Source organism: Peromyscus leucopus, chromosome 3 (genome assembly GCF_004664715.2).
Source record: "Peromyscus leucopus breed LL Stock chromosome 3, UCI_PerLeu_2.1, whole genome shotgun sequence".
Taxonomy (NCBI): domain Eukaryota; kingdom Metazoa; phylum Chordata; class Mammalia; order Rodentia; family Cricetidae; genus Peromyscus; species Peromyscus leucopus.
The window spans coordinates 131,208,926-131,227,257 of record NC_051065.1 but is presented as its reverse complement, the minus strand read 5'-3'; the positions used below and the strand labels follow the sequence as shown (position 1 = coordinate 131,227,257).

At 41.3% G+C, this 18,332-nt stretch overlaps 1 protein-coding gene across 1 annotated transcript in view; it reads right to left on the bottom strand.

Annotated features, from left to right (window-relative positions):
- The window catches only part of Abcc9 (ATP binding cassette subfamily C member 9), a 123,604-nt gene that overhangs the window by 93,428 nt on the left and 11,844 nt on the right, over positions 1 to 18,332 (bottom strand). The window contains exons 4-8 of the mRNA XM_037204319.1: positions 16,194 to 16,335; positions 11,941 to 12,062; positions 7,650 to 7,816; positions 5,766 to 6,008; positions 2,274 to 2,468 (exon numbers count right to left, since the gene is read on the bottom strand). Coding sequence (XP_037060214.1) covers positions 2,274 to 2,468; positions 5,766 to 6,008; positions 7,650 to 7,816; positions 11,941 to 12,062; positions 16,194 to 16,335 — 869 coding nt within the window. The remainder of the gene's footprint in view (positions 1 to 2,273; positions 2,469 to 5,765; positions 6,009 to 7,649; positions 7,817 to 11,940; positions 12,063 to 16,193; positions 16,336 to 18,332) is intronic.

Below are 18,332 nucleotides of genomic sequence, written 5' to 3'. Positions count from 1 at the left end.
AATTAAAACCAGTCTTTTCCATCTACCAGATGTATCATGTGTGTTTATTAAAGGTCACATGATTTTCAATTTAAAACTCAATATTCTTACAATGCAGATATCTATCGCCCTTGAGATGGGGTCTTCCCATTGGATGGGAGCTCACTAGTTCACCCAGACTGTCTGGTGGTGAGTCCCAAGAGGCCTTCCTGTCTCCACTCCCCCTACACTGGGATGACAGTCATAAATTACCCTGGCTCTCCTGCTTGTCAGTCAAGAACTTCACTGACTGGGCCACCTTGTCCGTGGTCTTTAAAATCATTGTACACAGTTAACGTCTTCCAGTTTCCACGTATCCTAATTCATACTAGTGAAGCCAAGTTCAAAACATGTCATTTATTTATTTCACCCATGGGTCACTTCCAGGAAGAAAAGATGACTTGGGGAGACATGTCTTAGTAGGAAAATGATGGGGTCCATCATATGGATGAAATGACATTGGTTTGGCTTTGTGAACAACAGTGTCACTTGGTGACAGTCAATGAAGCACATGACAGTATCACGGACATTCTGCATTTTTGTTATTGAAACTTAGTGTTGTGAAGGAGTATGTAAAGCAAATAGATTTTGTGGTTTCAAACTCCTTCATAGTCCTCTCCTCCTCCTCTTCCTTCTCCTCCTCTTTCTCATCTTCATCCTCCTCCTCCTCCTTTTTTTGTGGTGAATAAGTGAATAAAAATGTAATTGTTGGTAAAGGGTAAAAGCCTAAGCAATGGCTTCAGAATGGCCATTATAACTGTAGCAAAGTTTACTGAGACAGAGTTTGGGACTAGGCAAGCAAGTGCTTGCTTAAGTAACCAACTTAATCTAGATGTGTGATACTTTTACTTGTGAATGCATTTCAATAAAGTGTATTTTTTTAATCTAGTAAGATTATATTTCAATTGCCTTCTTCACCTTCAGCATCTGGACCTCCATCCTTACCCCATCCCCATTCTCCCAGCCTGAGTTGTTCAGGTATCTCAACCTCCAGGCCTACCCTATCCCCATTCTCCCAGCCCTGTGGTCCAGGTGTGGGCTCCTATGCCTGGATTTTTCTACATAGGTGCTGAAGATAAAAACCTGGCTCCTTATGCTTGGGTGTCCAGCCCTTTACTGACAGGAAAATGGAGACAGGAGGACCACTAGGGCCCACTGGCACCCAGTTACCCAAATTTAATTCCAAACAAAGTGAGAAGCTTGTCTCAAAAAAACATTAAGGTGTAGGAGTGATTGAGGAAGACAGCCAATGACAACCTCTGGCCTAAACACACACACACACACACACACACACACACACACTCACTCACCTGAAAACATTCATGCATACAAACACAATAAAACAGAAAATAATATGTAATATTGAAAACCACATTGGCCATATTATTGCCACAGACCTTTTAAGCAGTGACTTGACACTCTCATATCCTATTTAAAGATTGCTATAAAAATCAAGTAAAATAATCAATGTGAATTTTTGCATGAAGTTCCTTACACATGAAGGGTGGCTATAAAATATTTATAAGCTCCAAATCTTAGGAATAATTTTGATGGATATATATGGATGGATATATATATACATATATATATATAATAAACCTGCTTGAATTTCTGCATTAATAAAATGTGACAATTACAATGTAATCATCCAGTAATGTGTTTCCTTTCAAAAGTACTGTGGGCGGGGCAGGCAAGATGGCTCAGCAAATAAAGGTGTTTGCTACCAAGGCTGATGTGAGACCAATCCACAAGACCCACATGTTGGAAAGAGAGAGCCTACTCTACTTCCACAAGTTGTCCTCTGGTCTCCACATGTTTGCTATGTCATTCACATGTCCACACATATATACATTGTGGTGATTTGCATAAGAATGTCCCCCATAGGCTCATATGTTTGAGTACTTGACCCCAGTTTGTGGAACTGCTCAGGAAGGATTGGAGGTGTGGCCTTGTTGGAGGGGGTGTGTCACAGAGAGCAGGCTTTCAGGTTTCAATAGCCCATGCCATTCCCAGTTAGCTCTTTCTCTGCCTCATGCTTGTGGATCAGGATGTGAGCTCTCAGCTACTGGTCCAACACCACATCTGCCTGCCTGCTGCCATGCTCCCCATCATGGTCATGGACTCTAACCCTCTGGAACTATAGTTGTACAATAAACTCTTTCTTCTATGAGTTTCCTTGGTCACTGTGTCTTCACAGCAATAAAAAAAAAACTAATGCAAACACTAAATAATAAAAAGAAAAACCATGAACTTACTCCTGTTATGTTAGTCGTCCCATTCTTGATTTCATTCACACATTGGACTATTCTGGAAATACACAGAGGACCAGCAAACCCGAGCAAGTCAGCCAAGTATCGGAATGTGCTGCTCAGCAAGATTGGTCTCCCGAAAGCTCTGTACATGGCCAGCCATATGGATGGGGTCCGATTCGGATGGTCTGCAACTTTTTTCTGAAACAAACAAAAGACCCAAGTAAAAGCTTGAAGTAGCAGCTGAATGATGTGCTTTCTGAAATCCCAACAATATTCTAAAGACCTAAAAGAAACTGTGGAGATTTCAATGCAACATGGGAATCTGTATGCTTGCATTTTATACAAATGGTAGCTTCTGGAACCATCACAATAAAACAGACACAGCATACTATATAAGTTAGTTCTACATCTCTATATTATTTTTAGTTGTCAAAGGATGACATGGAATTCTTAAGGACAAATTCATATCTAGTTCCCTTGAGCTTGAAAATGTATATCACTCATGGATATGACCAAAGAAAATCATATGAAAAACAAGACAATGAGAGACAAAATCTGGTGTTATGAGGCCTTGTATCATGTATCCATCCAATCATGTATTTCCTTTCAAAAATACTGTGAGGAGGACAGGCAAGATGGCCCAGTGAGTAAAGACGCTTGCCACCAAGCCTGATGACCTGAAATCAATCCCCATTATCCACGTGGTGTAAAGAGAGAACCCACTCCTACATGTTGTCCTCTGATCTCTACATGTGAGCCATGACATGCACATGTCCACACACACATACTATAGAGATTTGAATAAAAATGGCCTCATAAGCTCATATGTTTGAATATTTAGTATTCATAAGAGGTTCCCAATCACACTACTGTAAGCTAAAATAGATTATCTCACATGATTTATCTTACACATTTTCTCAGCTTCATAAAGAGTAGCCAGTTCGTTTTAAAGTGTTAGAAGCTTGTGTTTGAAAAGAGAAAAATGGATACATGTTTAAGATGACCATTGACACATACATCAGCCATTGTTCATAAAGACTTTAAGGCCTGAATATCTATGGTGTCAAAGAAGGGACTCAATGGAGTAGAAGACTGGGGTGGGGGATGGTTTAGTTGGTAAACTGCTTGCCTCGCAAGCATGAGAACTCGAGTTCAATCATCAGAAACCACATGAAAAAAGCCAGGCATGGTGACTCGGATTCCTAACACAAAGAAGGCATCCCTGGGGTTCACTGACCAGCCAGTCTCCCTCACAGGGGAGTCCTATGTCCCACTGGGAGACCCTGTCTCAAAAAAAAGGTGGAAATCTCCTAAGGCAATCTATGGCTATCATCTGGCCTCCACAAGTGTGCAATCACATGCACCTACACACATACAAACACACACAATAGAATAGAATTCATCTTCATCTTTCATATTCAACTGTCCACTAGAGTCAATGATTTCTTCATTTTCTATCAGGTTTACTCACATGACATGAGCATTTCAAGTTCAAACTGTACATAAAAAGCACCCAGGAAATCTGAGTTAAGTTTAGTCTGCATTTTAAATCTTTACTTTAGCAGAGAAATTTACACACTTTGATACAATACTTTCCTCAAGGGAAACCAGAAAAGCGACTCAGGCCCATTTGTAGCAACGTTTTTCTGCAATAGCCATTTCAAAACACAAGATTCTGATTCACATGGTCATTTTCATCATTTACCATAAACAGTTGGTTTTCATTTAGTGTTGCCAAAAATCTCTTTAACTGATTCAGCATGTATGACTCCCTTCCATGATCATTGTGAGCATCAAGATTTTATAGACAGTAGTAACCAAAATACAATTAGAACTGTGTATCATACCCAGGACCATTTGGAATGGTAACAGACAAATTTAAAATATCCAAAGGAGTAAATGGGATTGAGATATATTGTATAGATGTATGAACTTGTCAAGAATAAAGCAAAGGTATTTTTAAAATGAAATATCTAAAGATACACTTTTAACATTTTAAAGCAATTATTAATACACAGAAAGATGCTGGAAGCAGACAATTTATGAAGACATTTATAATAATATATGAAATAGAAGTTGACAGTCCTTTCATTTCAATACTTTCCAAGTCTGAACAATAGAACCCAATGTTTATTGATCGTTAATATGAGATTTGAGTGGTTATTAGTGTCAGGAGTGGTGGCACATCCCTTTAATCCAAGCACTTGGGAGGTAGAGGCAAGTGGACCTCTGTGAGTTCAGGGCCAGCCTGGTCTACAAAGCAAGTACCAGGACAGCCAGGGATACTACACAGAAATCCTGTCTCAAGAAAAAAAAAGGGAGGAGGGAGGAGATATTAATGAACATCTGTTGTGGAATATTACTTTAGCTATGTAAAGATGTGTTACATTTGTTTATGTTGCAGAATATTTCTTTAACTATGTAAAGGTGTGTTGCATTTGTTTATGCTCCATTTATTTAACTAGGCAAAGATGTGTTACATTTGTTTAATTATGTAAAGATGTATTGCTGTTTTACCTTGCCTGACTAAGGCATCTGATTGGTCTAATAAAAATCTGAACAATCAATAGCTAGACAGCAGAGGGATAGGCAGGACTGACGGGCAGAGAGAATAAGTAGTAGGAGGAATCTAGGCTCAACAGAAGAGAAAGAGAGAACAAGGGAAAAACAGAGGGAGATGCCGGGGCCCAGCCAGCCAGGTAGCTGCCAAACAGATGGACACAGAGTAGGACACACAGAATAAAAGAATGGTAAAAGTCTCAAGGCAAAACATAGATGAAAATAAACAGGGTATTAAGTTATAAGAGCTACTGGGACAAGCATAAGACAAGGTTGAGCATCCTTAACTATAATTAGTCTCTGTGTCATGATTTGGGAGCTGGCTGGTGGTCCAGAGAGAAAGCCTGCTACAATCATACACTATTTTTACCATACTTAGAAAAGTTATTCGTAAGATACTTCAGAAGAGCTAGAATGTATGAGCTATTAATATTCTAGGTAACAGGTTAGTTACATGGGGTCACTCAGTTTATTATGTTTTAAGTGTACCATATGTGTGCAGTGCCCTCCAAAGCCAGAGGAAGGCATCAAGTCTCCTGGGAACGCAGTGATAAAAGGTTATGAGCCATCCTGAGGGTGCTGAGAATCAATCCTAAGGCCTCTGGGAGAGCAGCCAGTGTTCTTAACCACTGAGCCATCTCTCTAGACCCTGAGCTCATTTTTAATGTGTACGTGAGCACGTTCCAGAGAAAAAAACCAGTGCCCGCACAGTCCTTCCTTATGTGATTAGGGACAACAGTCATGACATCTGTTTACTTCATTAGCCCCTTCCTCTTTTTCTCCAGTGTGTAATTAACACAAAGTCACACTCCTGGCTGAGACAGATGGAGAAAATCCACTTTCCCTTGAGCAGATACTATTTGAGCTTTGCACTCTCATATTTAACAAGCCTGCCCTCCCTCCTTGGTTACAGATGTGGAAGACAAATGCTATTACCTTTTGCTCTTCATAGGCTTCCTTCAGGCAAACGTAATTTGTCACCGCCCTCATTGCTATTGGCAACTTTCCGATCGCCTTCAGATCAATAGGCTTACTGTGAGCAGATATGATCAGTGCGTTCATCCACCAGTATGTAGCTTTGGACAATAAATTCACAAATGGCTGGAGGAACCTCACACCCAGGTCCTGGAGGTCTTCTGGAGGCTTCACTTTCTGAGGATTCATGAAGAAAACATATCTCTGCGGTAGGAAGAATTCCACAGTGTGACCATTTGCCTACTTCTCTCTCCACAGACTAAAAATAAAACCATAACCTTTCCTGAATTTTCATTTAAGACAATCAAAACTCATGCTTTAATTTATGGTTCTTTCCATTGCATTCTGAAATATCCTTTGCAATGTTTTTCCTTTGTTTTCCTTAGACTAACTAGCTAATTGCCAGAATTCCACATTGAAACCATTTGGAGACACACCTGAAAAATTAATTAGCCCTTTAAAAGAACCTGTCTTTATCCTACGATAGAGTTAAATTAATGAAGACTGTTCTGTCTGAGATTTTAACACCACTGTTGAGTCACATGGTTTGGCTGATGTTAGATGTCTACTGTCCACTTTCACTGTAGTGTGTATCTCTCTCCGCGTAAAGTTATTTGACAGAAAATGATATTGAAAACCTGCTAGGGATAGTAGTGTTTCACACAATGTAACCGACAGTACAAAGAACAGAAAGTATAGAAGAATTGAAAGCTAGGCTTCGTGTGCCTTAACTATAGTCCTAACCACTGCGTTTTGGACATATTCCTAGTTACCACAATAGATGCTTCATCAGGGAAATGAGAAGAGTAGATAAAATTGTCCTCTCTACAATGATCAACTTCAAGATTTGTGTTTTGATAAACCCAGACATGCCTTCGGCCAATCACGGATGAAGAAATCCATCACTACCTTGAGAGCATAAATAGAGTCCAGGTTCACACAGATTCTGAGATATTAATGGTGTGGTGGTTTACATGAGGATCACACACACACACACACACACACACACACACATGTTCATAGAGGTAAATGCTTGGTCTTCAGGTGGTGGAACTGCTTGGGGAGGATTAGGAGGTGTGGCCTTGTAGGTTGTAGGTGATGTGTCACTGAGAGTAAGTTCTGAAATTTCAAAAGACTAGTGCCATTCCCTGTCTATCTATCCTCTCTTTATCATTTCTCTTATCTCTATCATCTCTCTCATGCTTGCAGTTCAATATGTAAGCTCTCACCTACTGCTCCAGTGCCTGCCTGCCTGCCTGTCTGCCTGACTGTCTGCCTGTCTGCCTGTCTGCCTATCTGCCTGTCTGCCTGTCTGCCTGCCTGCCTGCCTGCCTGTCTGTCTGCCTGTCTGCCTGCTGCCTGCCTGACTGCCTGTCTGCCTGCTGCCTGCCTGCCTGCCTGTCTGCCTGTCTGCCTGCCTACCTGCCTGCCTGTCTGTCTGCCTGTCTGCCTGTCTACCTGCCTGACTGACTTCCTGCCTGTCTGCCTGTCTACCTGTCTGCCTACCTGCCTACCTGCCTGTCTGTCTGCCTGTCTGCCTGCCTGACTGCTTGACTGCCACCACTCTAGCCAGGATGGCCATGGACTCTAACCCTCAGAAACTGTGACCAGCACCAGTAAGCCCTCTCTTCTATAAGTTGCCTTGGTCACAGTGTTTTATCAGAGCAAAAGAAAAGTAACTAAGACAAATGTCCCGTAATTCAGTGGCTATTTTAACTTCATGTTTACACACAGATCACATGTCCTTTTCCCCCTCGTCTTAAACACTGCTTATTCCTGGCTGGCTGTAATCTCTAATGCTGAGGTCTGAGTGTCAATCATTACAAAAATGCAATTGGTACTCACTCTGACCCGGATGACATTGATCTCCACAGCCATCAGCAGTCCATTCAAGATGACCATCACACCTGTGATGCAGAAGCGCAGATCTGACACTCCCCACCCCAACTGCCAGTATTTGACCAGCTTTATGGTCTTTGTGATAAAGGCCATCACCCAATACAGGAATAAAGCTGCAGAAAGAGAAGGGGACATGCAAAGCTCCACTAACATTTCAACATAAACACAAACACATTTTGAGTATTTCATTTGCAAATAAGTTCTTCAGTAAGAAACAATGTATGTGTTTAAGTGTGTGTCATGGGTTATAAATTGAGAGTATGATACAGGATGAGAAATGGGGGTTAAATTTCAGTCTTCTGCATAAGAATATCCAGTTTCCCATAGCTCCAGTTACTGAAGAGACTGCCTCTCTTACAATGTATGTTTCTGTGCCTTTGTGCTGTAAGTGAACAGTACTGTTTTCTGACTTTAATATCATTTTCCATGTCTGTCTGTATTGATACCAATGCCATGCTGTTTGGATCACTAGAGCTTGGTGCCATCTTTTGAAGTCCTGTGATGTCCCCTGCCTTGCTTTTAGTCAGATCTGAGGAGAATGACATTAGCGTTTTGATGCTGGTAGGGGGTGTTCATTGAATCTATGAATTGCTTTGGAGCATGTCAACACTTTGATCATATTAGTTCTTCTGATCCATGAAGGTATGAAAATATGCTAGAAATATTGATTGCTCTCACTCTAATTATGTGTGATACATGGGAAGCTGTAAGGAGACCTAAGTATAATCTCTTTTCTCAGAGTTGTTATGATTCTGTAGGTTTCTGCAGTGGTTTGTCCATGATCTTGTTTCTTAAGACCTTCAGTTATATGAAGAATTAAAAAGTTAGTATCTGTGTAATTTATTGCTTAGGTGGGTACATTGTAGTGCTCAGTGTATGTGGATCCCTGTTTGCATGGAATCGTCATGGAATTTACACAACTATAGAGTGGAACTTCTGCTGTACAGCTACCCTTCAAGGAGGAAATGATTCTTTCTCAAACAAGTCATTTTAAACAGTACTACCATCTGCAGTACACAGAGAAGAGCAAGGAGCATAAACAGCAGCCTAGTCCTTGACTAGCTGAATAAGAAGGGTGGATGCTTCGTTCCTCACCACCACAGCCGGCCCCATGCCACAGCCGCCCCATACCATGAATGTGAGTTAGAAGCAAAGAGACCCGATTGTAGTCTACTATGTACTTGGGTTATTAAGGGTGAATACAGGATAAAATTAACCTAAAACACACCAGACAATCCAGTTTTGGCAACACTTAGCAGAGCCAGAACGCTTAAGAGTGCTCATCCCTTCCTCAATGAAGGAGAGCTGAACATTTGCATCATAACTCAACATATATCAGGGTTGTTTAAGCTTAAGATATAGAAATAAGGATAAATTTAGGGAAAATTAACAGACTAAATAATCCATTGTCTAAAGAGATCCACCCTAAATATTGGAAACAGGTTGAAAATAAGTGACAGAAAAAATGTAACATGAAACCAGGAAACAAGATCCTGGAGAAGCCATGTTAATTTTAAGCCAAGTAGACTTCAGGGTGGAATATTAGCTGGAAGGAAAAATGTTTTTAACAATCTAATAATGATAAAGGTGTCTATTTTTGTTTGTTTGTTTGTTTGATTGATTGATTGATTGTTTTTTTGAGACAGGGTTTTTCTATGTAACACCCCTGGCTATCCTGGAACTCGCTCTGTAGACCAGGCTGGCCATGAACTCACAGATATCTGTCTGCCTTTGCCTCCCAAGTACTGGGATTAAAAGTGTGTGCCACCATACCTGACCGTTAATGGGTCTATTTTTCAACAATCAAGTTGTAAATGCCTCAATGACAACTTGAAGATCTAGACACTATCAAACATCCCATATTATTTGATGCTTGTGGAAGTACTCGGTATTTGGCATTATAAAATCCACTCACCTCCTTCAGACTATCTTTCACATTAACTGACCATAGAGCTGGCAATTGGGAAGCAAGGCATAATAAAATTAAAATAGGAATGAGATATAACTCAGCAGTCAAAGCAGCCAGTGTGAGGACTGGGGTTCAGATCCCCAGAACCACATGAGTACTGGGTGGTCTCAGTGACCTCCTGTAATTCCAACACCCAGGAGGCAGAGACAGGGGACCCCTGGAACAATCTGACTAGCTAGACCAGCTGTATTGGTGAACTCTTGGTTCCTATGAAAGACCCTACCTCAATGAATTAGGTAGAAGAGACAATGAGGATGATTCCTGACATCCACCTGAGGCAACCACACATGTGCACATTTACACATTTGCCCCTATACACTCATGTGTCCACACACATATGAACATGCATATACATATGTACACAATACAAACCCTCATATGAAAAAGGAAGGAAACAGTTATCATACAGAATATGATTGTATTTGGATCATGGCCACACACATATGAACATGCATACACATATGTACACCATATAAACATGCATATGAAAAAGGAAGGAAACAGTTATCATACAGAGTATGATTGTATTTGGATCATGGCCACACACATATGAACATGCATACACATATATACACCATATAAACATGCATATGAAAAAGGAAGGAAACAGAACAACAGGAATCAGACTAAGTACGATTGTATTTGTTTCACAATGTAATTAAGTTTTAAAAATAAAACTAGGGATGATGATGTATGCCTGTGAGGCCAGGACTTGGGATACTCTTCTGATACAAAAGTACCAGAAGTTTGAGGTCAACCTAAACTACATGTTGAGACCCTGTCTCAAACACAAGGGGGAAAATGTCAAGGACAAAGCTGGAGATGACTCAGCAGCTAAGAGCACTGGCTGTTCTTGCAGAGGACCCAGGTTCAATTCCTAGAAACCACAAGGTAGCTCACAGCCATCTATAATTCCAGTTCCAGAGACTCCAATATCCTCTCAGGTGCACACATGATACAAAGATACATGTGTCAGCCAAATGCCATACACACAAAATGAAAACAATAACATAAAATTTAAAAACAAGAGTGTTACACCTTTTAAAAGTCAAGAATGCCTGTCACCTCTGCTTACTGCTTAGTGGGTGACAGAAACTTGACAACTTAGAGCAGCCCACACCTTGTCCTCTCAGTTTTCATGTGCCATCTGAATTCTCTCAACAAGCAGTGAGCCAAGTGTGACAGGGACTGTGGTGTCAGCAGTGGACCAGCTGACTTTGAACTGTCCTTGCCATGCTTGGTGGGATCCTCCTTGACCTCAGGAGAATATGTCCCAGACTGGAAACACCGAGCACAGAGTCACCACAGTCACCTCTACATCTCACTGTTTGGGAAGCTATCTAGATGTCTCCAGATGCTTAGAAATTAAACCAAGCATATCTAATAACCCATGTGAAAGAATAGTTCCTGTACACACTAGAAAAAATTCTAACTGAATGACAACAAAAATTCTACTTCACGTAAAAATTAGAAAACTAAACTTAGAATAAAGATGATTGTTTTAGATATTCACTTTGGAGAGGTCCCAAATCAATGTTTCCACCTTGAAAGTTATGGGAAGGAGGACAGAGAACAACATCTAAGGAAAGGAGGCAGTGGGCTGTGAGTGGAGAAGCACACAACACAAAATGAACAGCTGGAGAAATGGGCACACACAGGAGCATCAACAAGGCCTGTTTAAAGGATCCCAGCAGACTGGTCATTCCTTAGCCAGGTTAGACAAAAAGGAAAATAAATCAGCCAGCATGCAGAATGGAGGTAGCTACATGTCTAGTCTACATCTTTGAGGACAATAACCAGGGACAACTCTATGATAACCTATCTGGAAACGTAGACCAAAGGGAGCTGCTTAGAACCAATGGCTATGTGTGTAAATTAAGAAGAACCTGGCCTGCTAATAACCTCTTATACACAGTTGATTTTAAATGGATCCTGGTTCTGAAAATGAAAATTGAAACTGTAAACCTATCAGATAAAGAGAGAGTTTAAGACACAGAAAGCAATAACAGTACAAAAACATTAAATAAACTACACCATGCCCCACACACTGACACACCACAGAGGGCATTTATTGGAGGGAAAATGGAATTGTCACAGCTTAGGACATCATGATGTATCCCCAACCTCACATTTACAGGAGACTCCATAAGAATTCTTTTCCATGCTTCCTACTCTCAAGCCCCCTCACTATTTCTTATTTGTCACGTGGAGAAGAAAGCAAATGGCTCTTTGGGGGAGGATGGTCATAAAACCTGTGATAATACTTACCTAAAAGTAACTTGGGGAAGTTTGATGTTTCAATATTATGATAATACACGATGGACGTTGTAGTGGCAACAAATCCCATCACAGCTGGCATGAAAAGGTGGAGATGCCTGGACTCCCGCCGCCTAGAGAGAGCAAAACAGTGTTGATGTCTAAGGCAAACAGTCCTAGAGAGTTCTTCATTGTGTTTGCAGTCTTCACATGAGAACTTACACAGCTATGTTTAAAAGCCAGACTGCCATAGTAGTTGCTTAGAAAACATGTGAGTAAATACATCATTCCTGTGTGACATAATTGGGCTGAAAGCATTTATCCTAACACAAAGCATGGATTAAATACAATGAAACAATATCTTCAAGTGCTTACAACAAAACACATATCACCACCATTCTATTTGAGTGTGTACGTGTGGATATATACAGTGATATATAAATTATGTGTCAAAGGAGACCTGCAGAAATAATTTAATAATCAAAGCAGTAAAAACAATGAGCTGAAAGAGTGGCTAGTTCAAATATAGGGAAAAAATATATGCCATGGAAGCAGAAGGGAGGTTAGGGAAAGGGAGGGGTGAGTGGAGGGAGAAAGGAGCAGGGAGATCATAGGGAAGGCATGGACAGAGGGATAAGATCAGAGCACGTAATGCATTTGAAGAAATTGTCTATATGAAACACAGTACTGAAGGCAAAGAATACATGCCAATAAAAATAAAATAAAACAAAATCAATGACCCAGTCAGGAAAGTGGTAAACAGGGCACAGAATGTGGAGATATACCGAAGCTTGAAACCACATAATATATTTAAAATTATAAATAGTTTAATGCTGAACCAGAAAGCTTAGTACAGGTTATATCCCAAAAGGCTTTGCACACCATGTAATGGGTAGGAATCTCTCTGAAGAAAACTGGAAGAGCTTAATAGTTAGTGCTTGGTCACATTTGTATTTTAGACAGATTTATTCTGTGCTGTATTGGTAGGTGTTCTGGGGGTTCTGGGGGAGGGAAGAAGCAGAGGGAGAGGCCACTAGGAAATGATTGACAACAGGCAGGCGACACAGTGAAGGTCTCAGTCAAATCCTCACAGCAATGACATGGAGGAAATAGGGCATTTGGAAAAGGTCAGTTGCAAGATTGGGCAAGAGTGGATCATTGTGAATTGTGAAGGCAACGGCCATGGAGTCAGACTACAGCGGACCAGTGTGAACTGTGAAGGCAATGGCTGTAGAGTCAGACTACAGCGGACCAGTGTGAATTGTGAAGGCAATGGCTGTAGAGTTAGACTACAGTGGACCAGTGTGAATTGTGAAGGCAATGGCTGTAGAGTCAGACTTCAGTGGACCAGTGTGAATTGTGAAGGCAACGGCTGTAGAGTCAGACTGCAGTGGACCAGTGTGAATTGTGAAGGCAATGGCTGTAGAGTCAGACTACAGTGGACCAATGTGAATTGTGAAAGCAACGGCCATAGAGTCAGACTACAGAGGACCAGTGTGAATTGTGAAGGCAACGGCCATAGAGTCAGACTACAGCAGACCAGTGTGAATTGTGAAGGCAACGGCCATAGAGTCAGACTGCAGTGGACCAGTGTGAATTGTGAAGGCAATGGCCATAGAGTCAGACTTCAGTGGACCAGTGTGAATTGTGAAGGCAATGGCCATAGAGTTAGACTACAGTGGACCAGTGTGAATTGTGAAGGTAATAGCCATAGAGTCAGACTACAGTGGACCAGTGTGAATGGTGAAGGCAATGGCCGTAGAGTTAGACTACAGTGGACCAGTATGAATGTACAAAGGCCACGACGACAGAGTTAAATGACAGTTCCTCTCCTGGGCAGACAGTTGTGTGACTGAGGTGTTATAAGGACAGAAGAGAAAGGAAGCAAGCTCTAGGAGGATATGCAGGGACCTAATGATGGACAATTGACTTGAATATTATGCAAATCTCAGCACCACTTCCCTGTACTGAAAGTGAGTCTGAGGAGATGGATAAGGGCTTGCTGTGCAAGTGTGAGGACTGAAGTTGAGGTCCCCAGAACCCAGGTGGGCATGGCATCGTGGCCCTCCTGTAATCCCAGAAGCCAGCTGACTAGTCATTCTAACAAGCTCAGAGTGCAGTAAGAGACCTTGCCTTAGTACAAATGATGACAAGTGATGGAGTAAGAAACCTGTTATCAACTTCAGGCCCACACATACATGCACTGGCTCACACGTGAGCTTCCATACATATGCTAATACAAATTCACACACATACACATACCACACACACAAAGGACAGAAAGAAAGAATATCAGCAATGAAAATATAATAATATGGCCATGGCTGTGTGGGGCATGCTCATTGGGCCTCTTGTAGAAGCAGTTTTAAGGGTAGGTCAGAGAGAAGGAGGCAAACTTCGTGTTTAAGAAGTCATGGTAAGAAGCCTGGGTAAAAAGTAGGGATAAGTCTAAATGGGAGACAGTGCACAAGAACAGGGTGATATTGGTTCTATCTGCCGGTTTGGTTTTAAGACCAACTCCTGATACGATCACCATTACCAACACATTTCCACCATTCCCACAGGGCGCTCATTATTCACTCAGCCTGCTTTCCATCTCTCATGCCACACATCAGTCATGAAACTGGAAGAGAAGAGTACTCCCTGATAACACATCAAGGTTCTAAGAAATATTGGGCTGGTCTCTATTCATATATGTGCATAGGAACATACAATGTCACACTACATGGTTCAGAGGCAAAAGAAAGTATTAAAGACAGCATTGGCGGTGTTTGTACAAACACACCAAAGAGTTCTAAAAGTTATCGATAAGTCAAGAGCAAAAGAAATCTCCAATTGTTTTAAATAAGGACACATATTAGAATCTCTGATTTCCCCCTTTTATCAGAAATTCAGACAAGTGCACATCTGCAAGGAGCCACCATGAAGCATTATGGGAGAGCTGTCTCCATGACGGAAGTTTCAGTCCTTGCTAATTGCAACAGGTAAACAAGGAAGTCACAAAGGAGTTCCTAGGAAATGAGAGGAAAATAGTTTTTGAGTTTTCTTTCTAAAAACTTGAAAGGCTTCTAATATTATTTTTTAGACAAGGTCTTACTGTATAGCCCCAGCTAACCTGGAACTCACTACGTACCTCAGTCAGAGATCTGCCTGCCTCTGCTTCCCTAGTGCTGGGATTAAAGGTGTGTGCCATCATGCCTGTCTCCAAATCAATGTTTGAATGAAAGGTATACCGTGGCCAGGGCATTACCTATTGCTTGAGCTTATTCTGTTACTATGTGAGAGAAATATTTTTCACCAACTATATTTATATTTAGAAGTAAAATTCATTGTATTTTATTTCCTAATATAACCTGCTTTTATAAGAAGGACAAAATTATACTAGAAATATGACTTCATGCAAATCTGATATTAAAGTTCTCCCATCCTTTACTTCAGTCTCTTTGTCTTGATGGCTCTTAGCTTCTCTTAATGTCTACTTTGCATATTTCTGTTCCTTTACAAAATAAATGAGAGCATCTGAGAGTTGTTGCTATGTTAAAATATAAATACATAGATATTAGAGCTATACTCAATTACTATCAAGACATAGAAAGAGATACAGATATTTAACATCAGTATAGATGATATGTATATACCTATTTTTAAAGATAAAGTACACATCAAAATGTTTCAAAGGACAGAACTTTCTGGATAAGAGAACAAAGAAATATGAAAGCACATGACTGAGCACCAGTCACAATTTCTGAAATTATCCATCAGAGAAATTATGTAGCTAGACAACAATGAAGGTAAAACACAGAGGGACCAGAGAGAAAGTTCAGCAGGTAAAGTGTTTACTGTGCAAGTGTGAACCTGAGTTCAGAACCCATGTAAAATGCCAGGCAGGGTAGCATGCATCTGCAACCCCAGTGATCCTAAGGAGACATGTGAATCAGAGACAGCTCATGGGCCAGCTAGCCTGGCATGGCCAATGGCAATGGAATCACATGTCAAACAGGCAGAGAGTGAGGACCGACACCAGAGGTTGTCCCCTGACCTTCCACATGCACACCCCATTCACACATGTGAACACACATACATCATATATACACACACAAAACAAAAACAAACCCCATGTGGTTATCCTATAGAGTGGGTGGCAGTTATTATGGCTAATAAGTCACGATCTGATCCCCTTCCCCAACGAAGCCTGACGGTGTGCTCTGACTACGTCCATGTGCCTGCTCATATACAGCAAGGTATGGACGAGTTGGGTCACTTACGAGTCTGAGACAATGCCTTCTGCTATTTCACAGACGTGGACAAAGAGGAGCGCAAACGTCAGAATCCATCTCAGATTATGTCCGGGAAAATGAAGCCATGTGTTGTGATGAATTTGCACTTTTGAGCTTTGGCTTCCCCATCCTGAAAGAGAAGGGGGCCAAAAACGTGATTAACAAAAGGGTCACAATAACCAGGAGTATAATTTACATTATTGAATGCCACATGCTTTGGGGAAATTCTTGAACCCTGAGTGCCTCACAGCAATGGAAACTCTGATCTATTTTCATCCTGTTAAAAGCAACTATTTAAGTTAGATTTACAACACCGTGGAGGCTCACACATGAACACATGCTACATTGTTCAGAAATGACTCTCCACCTCTGAGAACAGCATGATCATAACTGATGCACTTACAACTTCTGATTCACCCAACAAGACAAATGAATAATTACAATATCAAAAGAAAATCAGCATTTGTAGTCTTTTAACACATGAGACCTTCAGGGGACTAACAAAAAACCACATTTTGGGTGGTACAATAGGGGACCTGTTAGCTGAGTCAATTCGGAATCACATGCATATTTGTGTGTGTGTCCACATGAGTGGGAGTGTGAGCACATGTGTGTCATGATGTACAGGTGGAAGTCCCCACTTGTTTGAGACAAGGTCTCTTATTGGTCACAGTTGACCTGTGAGCTTCTGGGGATTTTCCTATCTCCCCTTCCCATCTTGACATAGGAGTGGCTGGATTATAGATATGTAATAGAGCATATTTTTTATGTGGGTGCTGGGGATTCAAACTCAGGTCCTCAGGCTTGCACAATAATACAATGAGCTACCTCTCTGACCCTGAATCTGACCCATCATATGAGAAAAATCAGCATCTATAGCTGGGCCAGCACTGATCAACAGGCATACTATGCTTTTCTCAAAGAAAACTGCAATTGGGGCCTGTAGAGATGGTTCAGCAGTTAAGAGCGCAATGCATACTGACGTTGCAGAGGACCGGAGTGTGGTTCCCAGCACCCGAGACAAGCAGCTCACAAATGCCTATAACACTAGCTCCAGCAGATCTTTTGGCCACCATGGGCATCTGTATGCACATAAGTCTACACACACACACACACACACACACACACACACACACACACACACACACACATTTTAAAATAAAATAAAAATATTCAGCCATTCACACAATCCTTTAGAAGGATTGAGAACACCACTGGTTCACCCTAAGCTCACAACAGAAGAAACAAACAGTAGTTACTTCTTGGTCAAATTTTAAGGTTTCCCTCCCTAAACTGGAGGTAGAGAGAGTATCATCACTGAATTTTATGATACACTAGACGAGAATCCAGCTCGCATTTTTTGCCCTCCTCTTTCTTTCTAGATTTAGACTACAGAAGTAAGCAATGGACTTAAAAAATGAATGAGGATTTGTGTTAGAAATATTGCAAGAAAGAAGTTCTATGTAGACAAAAGAAACTGTAGCAGTACCCATGTAAAGAAAACAGACTCACATCTTAGTGCTTCCAAATGTAATTCCCAAGTAAAAAGTGAGCTTTACTTATACATTCTCCTGTGGTTTATGCTTTCACATCTAGTAGGCAAGCTCTGTCTCTCCCTATGATGTTATAATTTCCCTAGGATGTGGTTCTTCTCTCATTCCAATTTGGCTCAGTGGCCAATGTCATAAATGAACATTTCATCAGTCCTTCTATTTAAACACCCTAGTAGTCAGAAACTGTGATGACATTAAAGGGGGATGTCATGGGCTAATTGCATGTCAAGATATGAATTATTAACAAGGACCTGCATTAAAATAGTAATGCTTAGACAGGCCCGGCAGTGGCCCACAGAGGCAGGTAGGCCTGGTGGCGGCAGCGGCCTGCAGAGGCAGGTAGGCCCGGCGGTGGTCGGCAGAGGCAGGTAGGCCCAGCAGGCAGAGGCCGAAACACAGTTGCAATAAAGACCAGAAACTGAGCTATTACCCGCTGAAGAGCTAGTGAAAACAAGCTTTTAATCAAGAGCTTGGAACAGGGACACCTTTAATCCCAACACCCAGGGAAGAAGCTATCTCCGTGGGATGGAACCAGAATGAATTTGAACACTCCATCTGAGGCCAACCCAGGGCC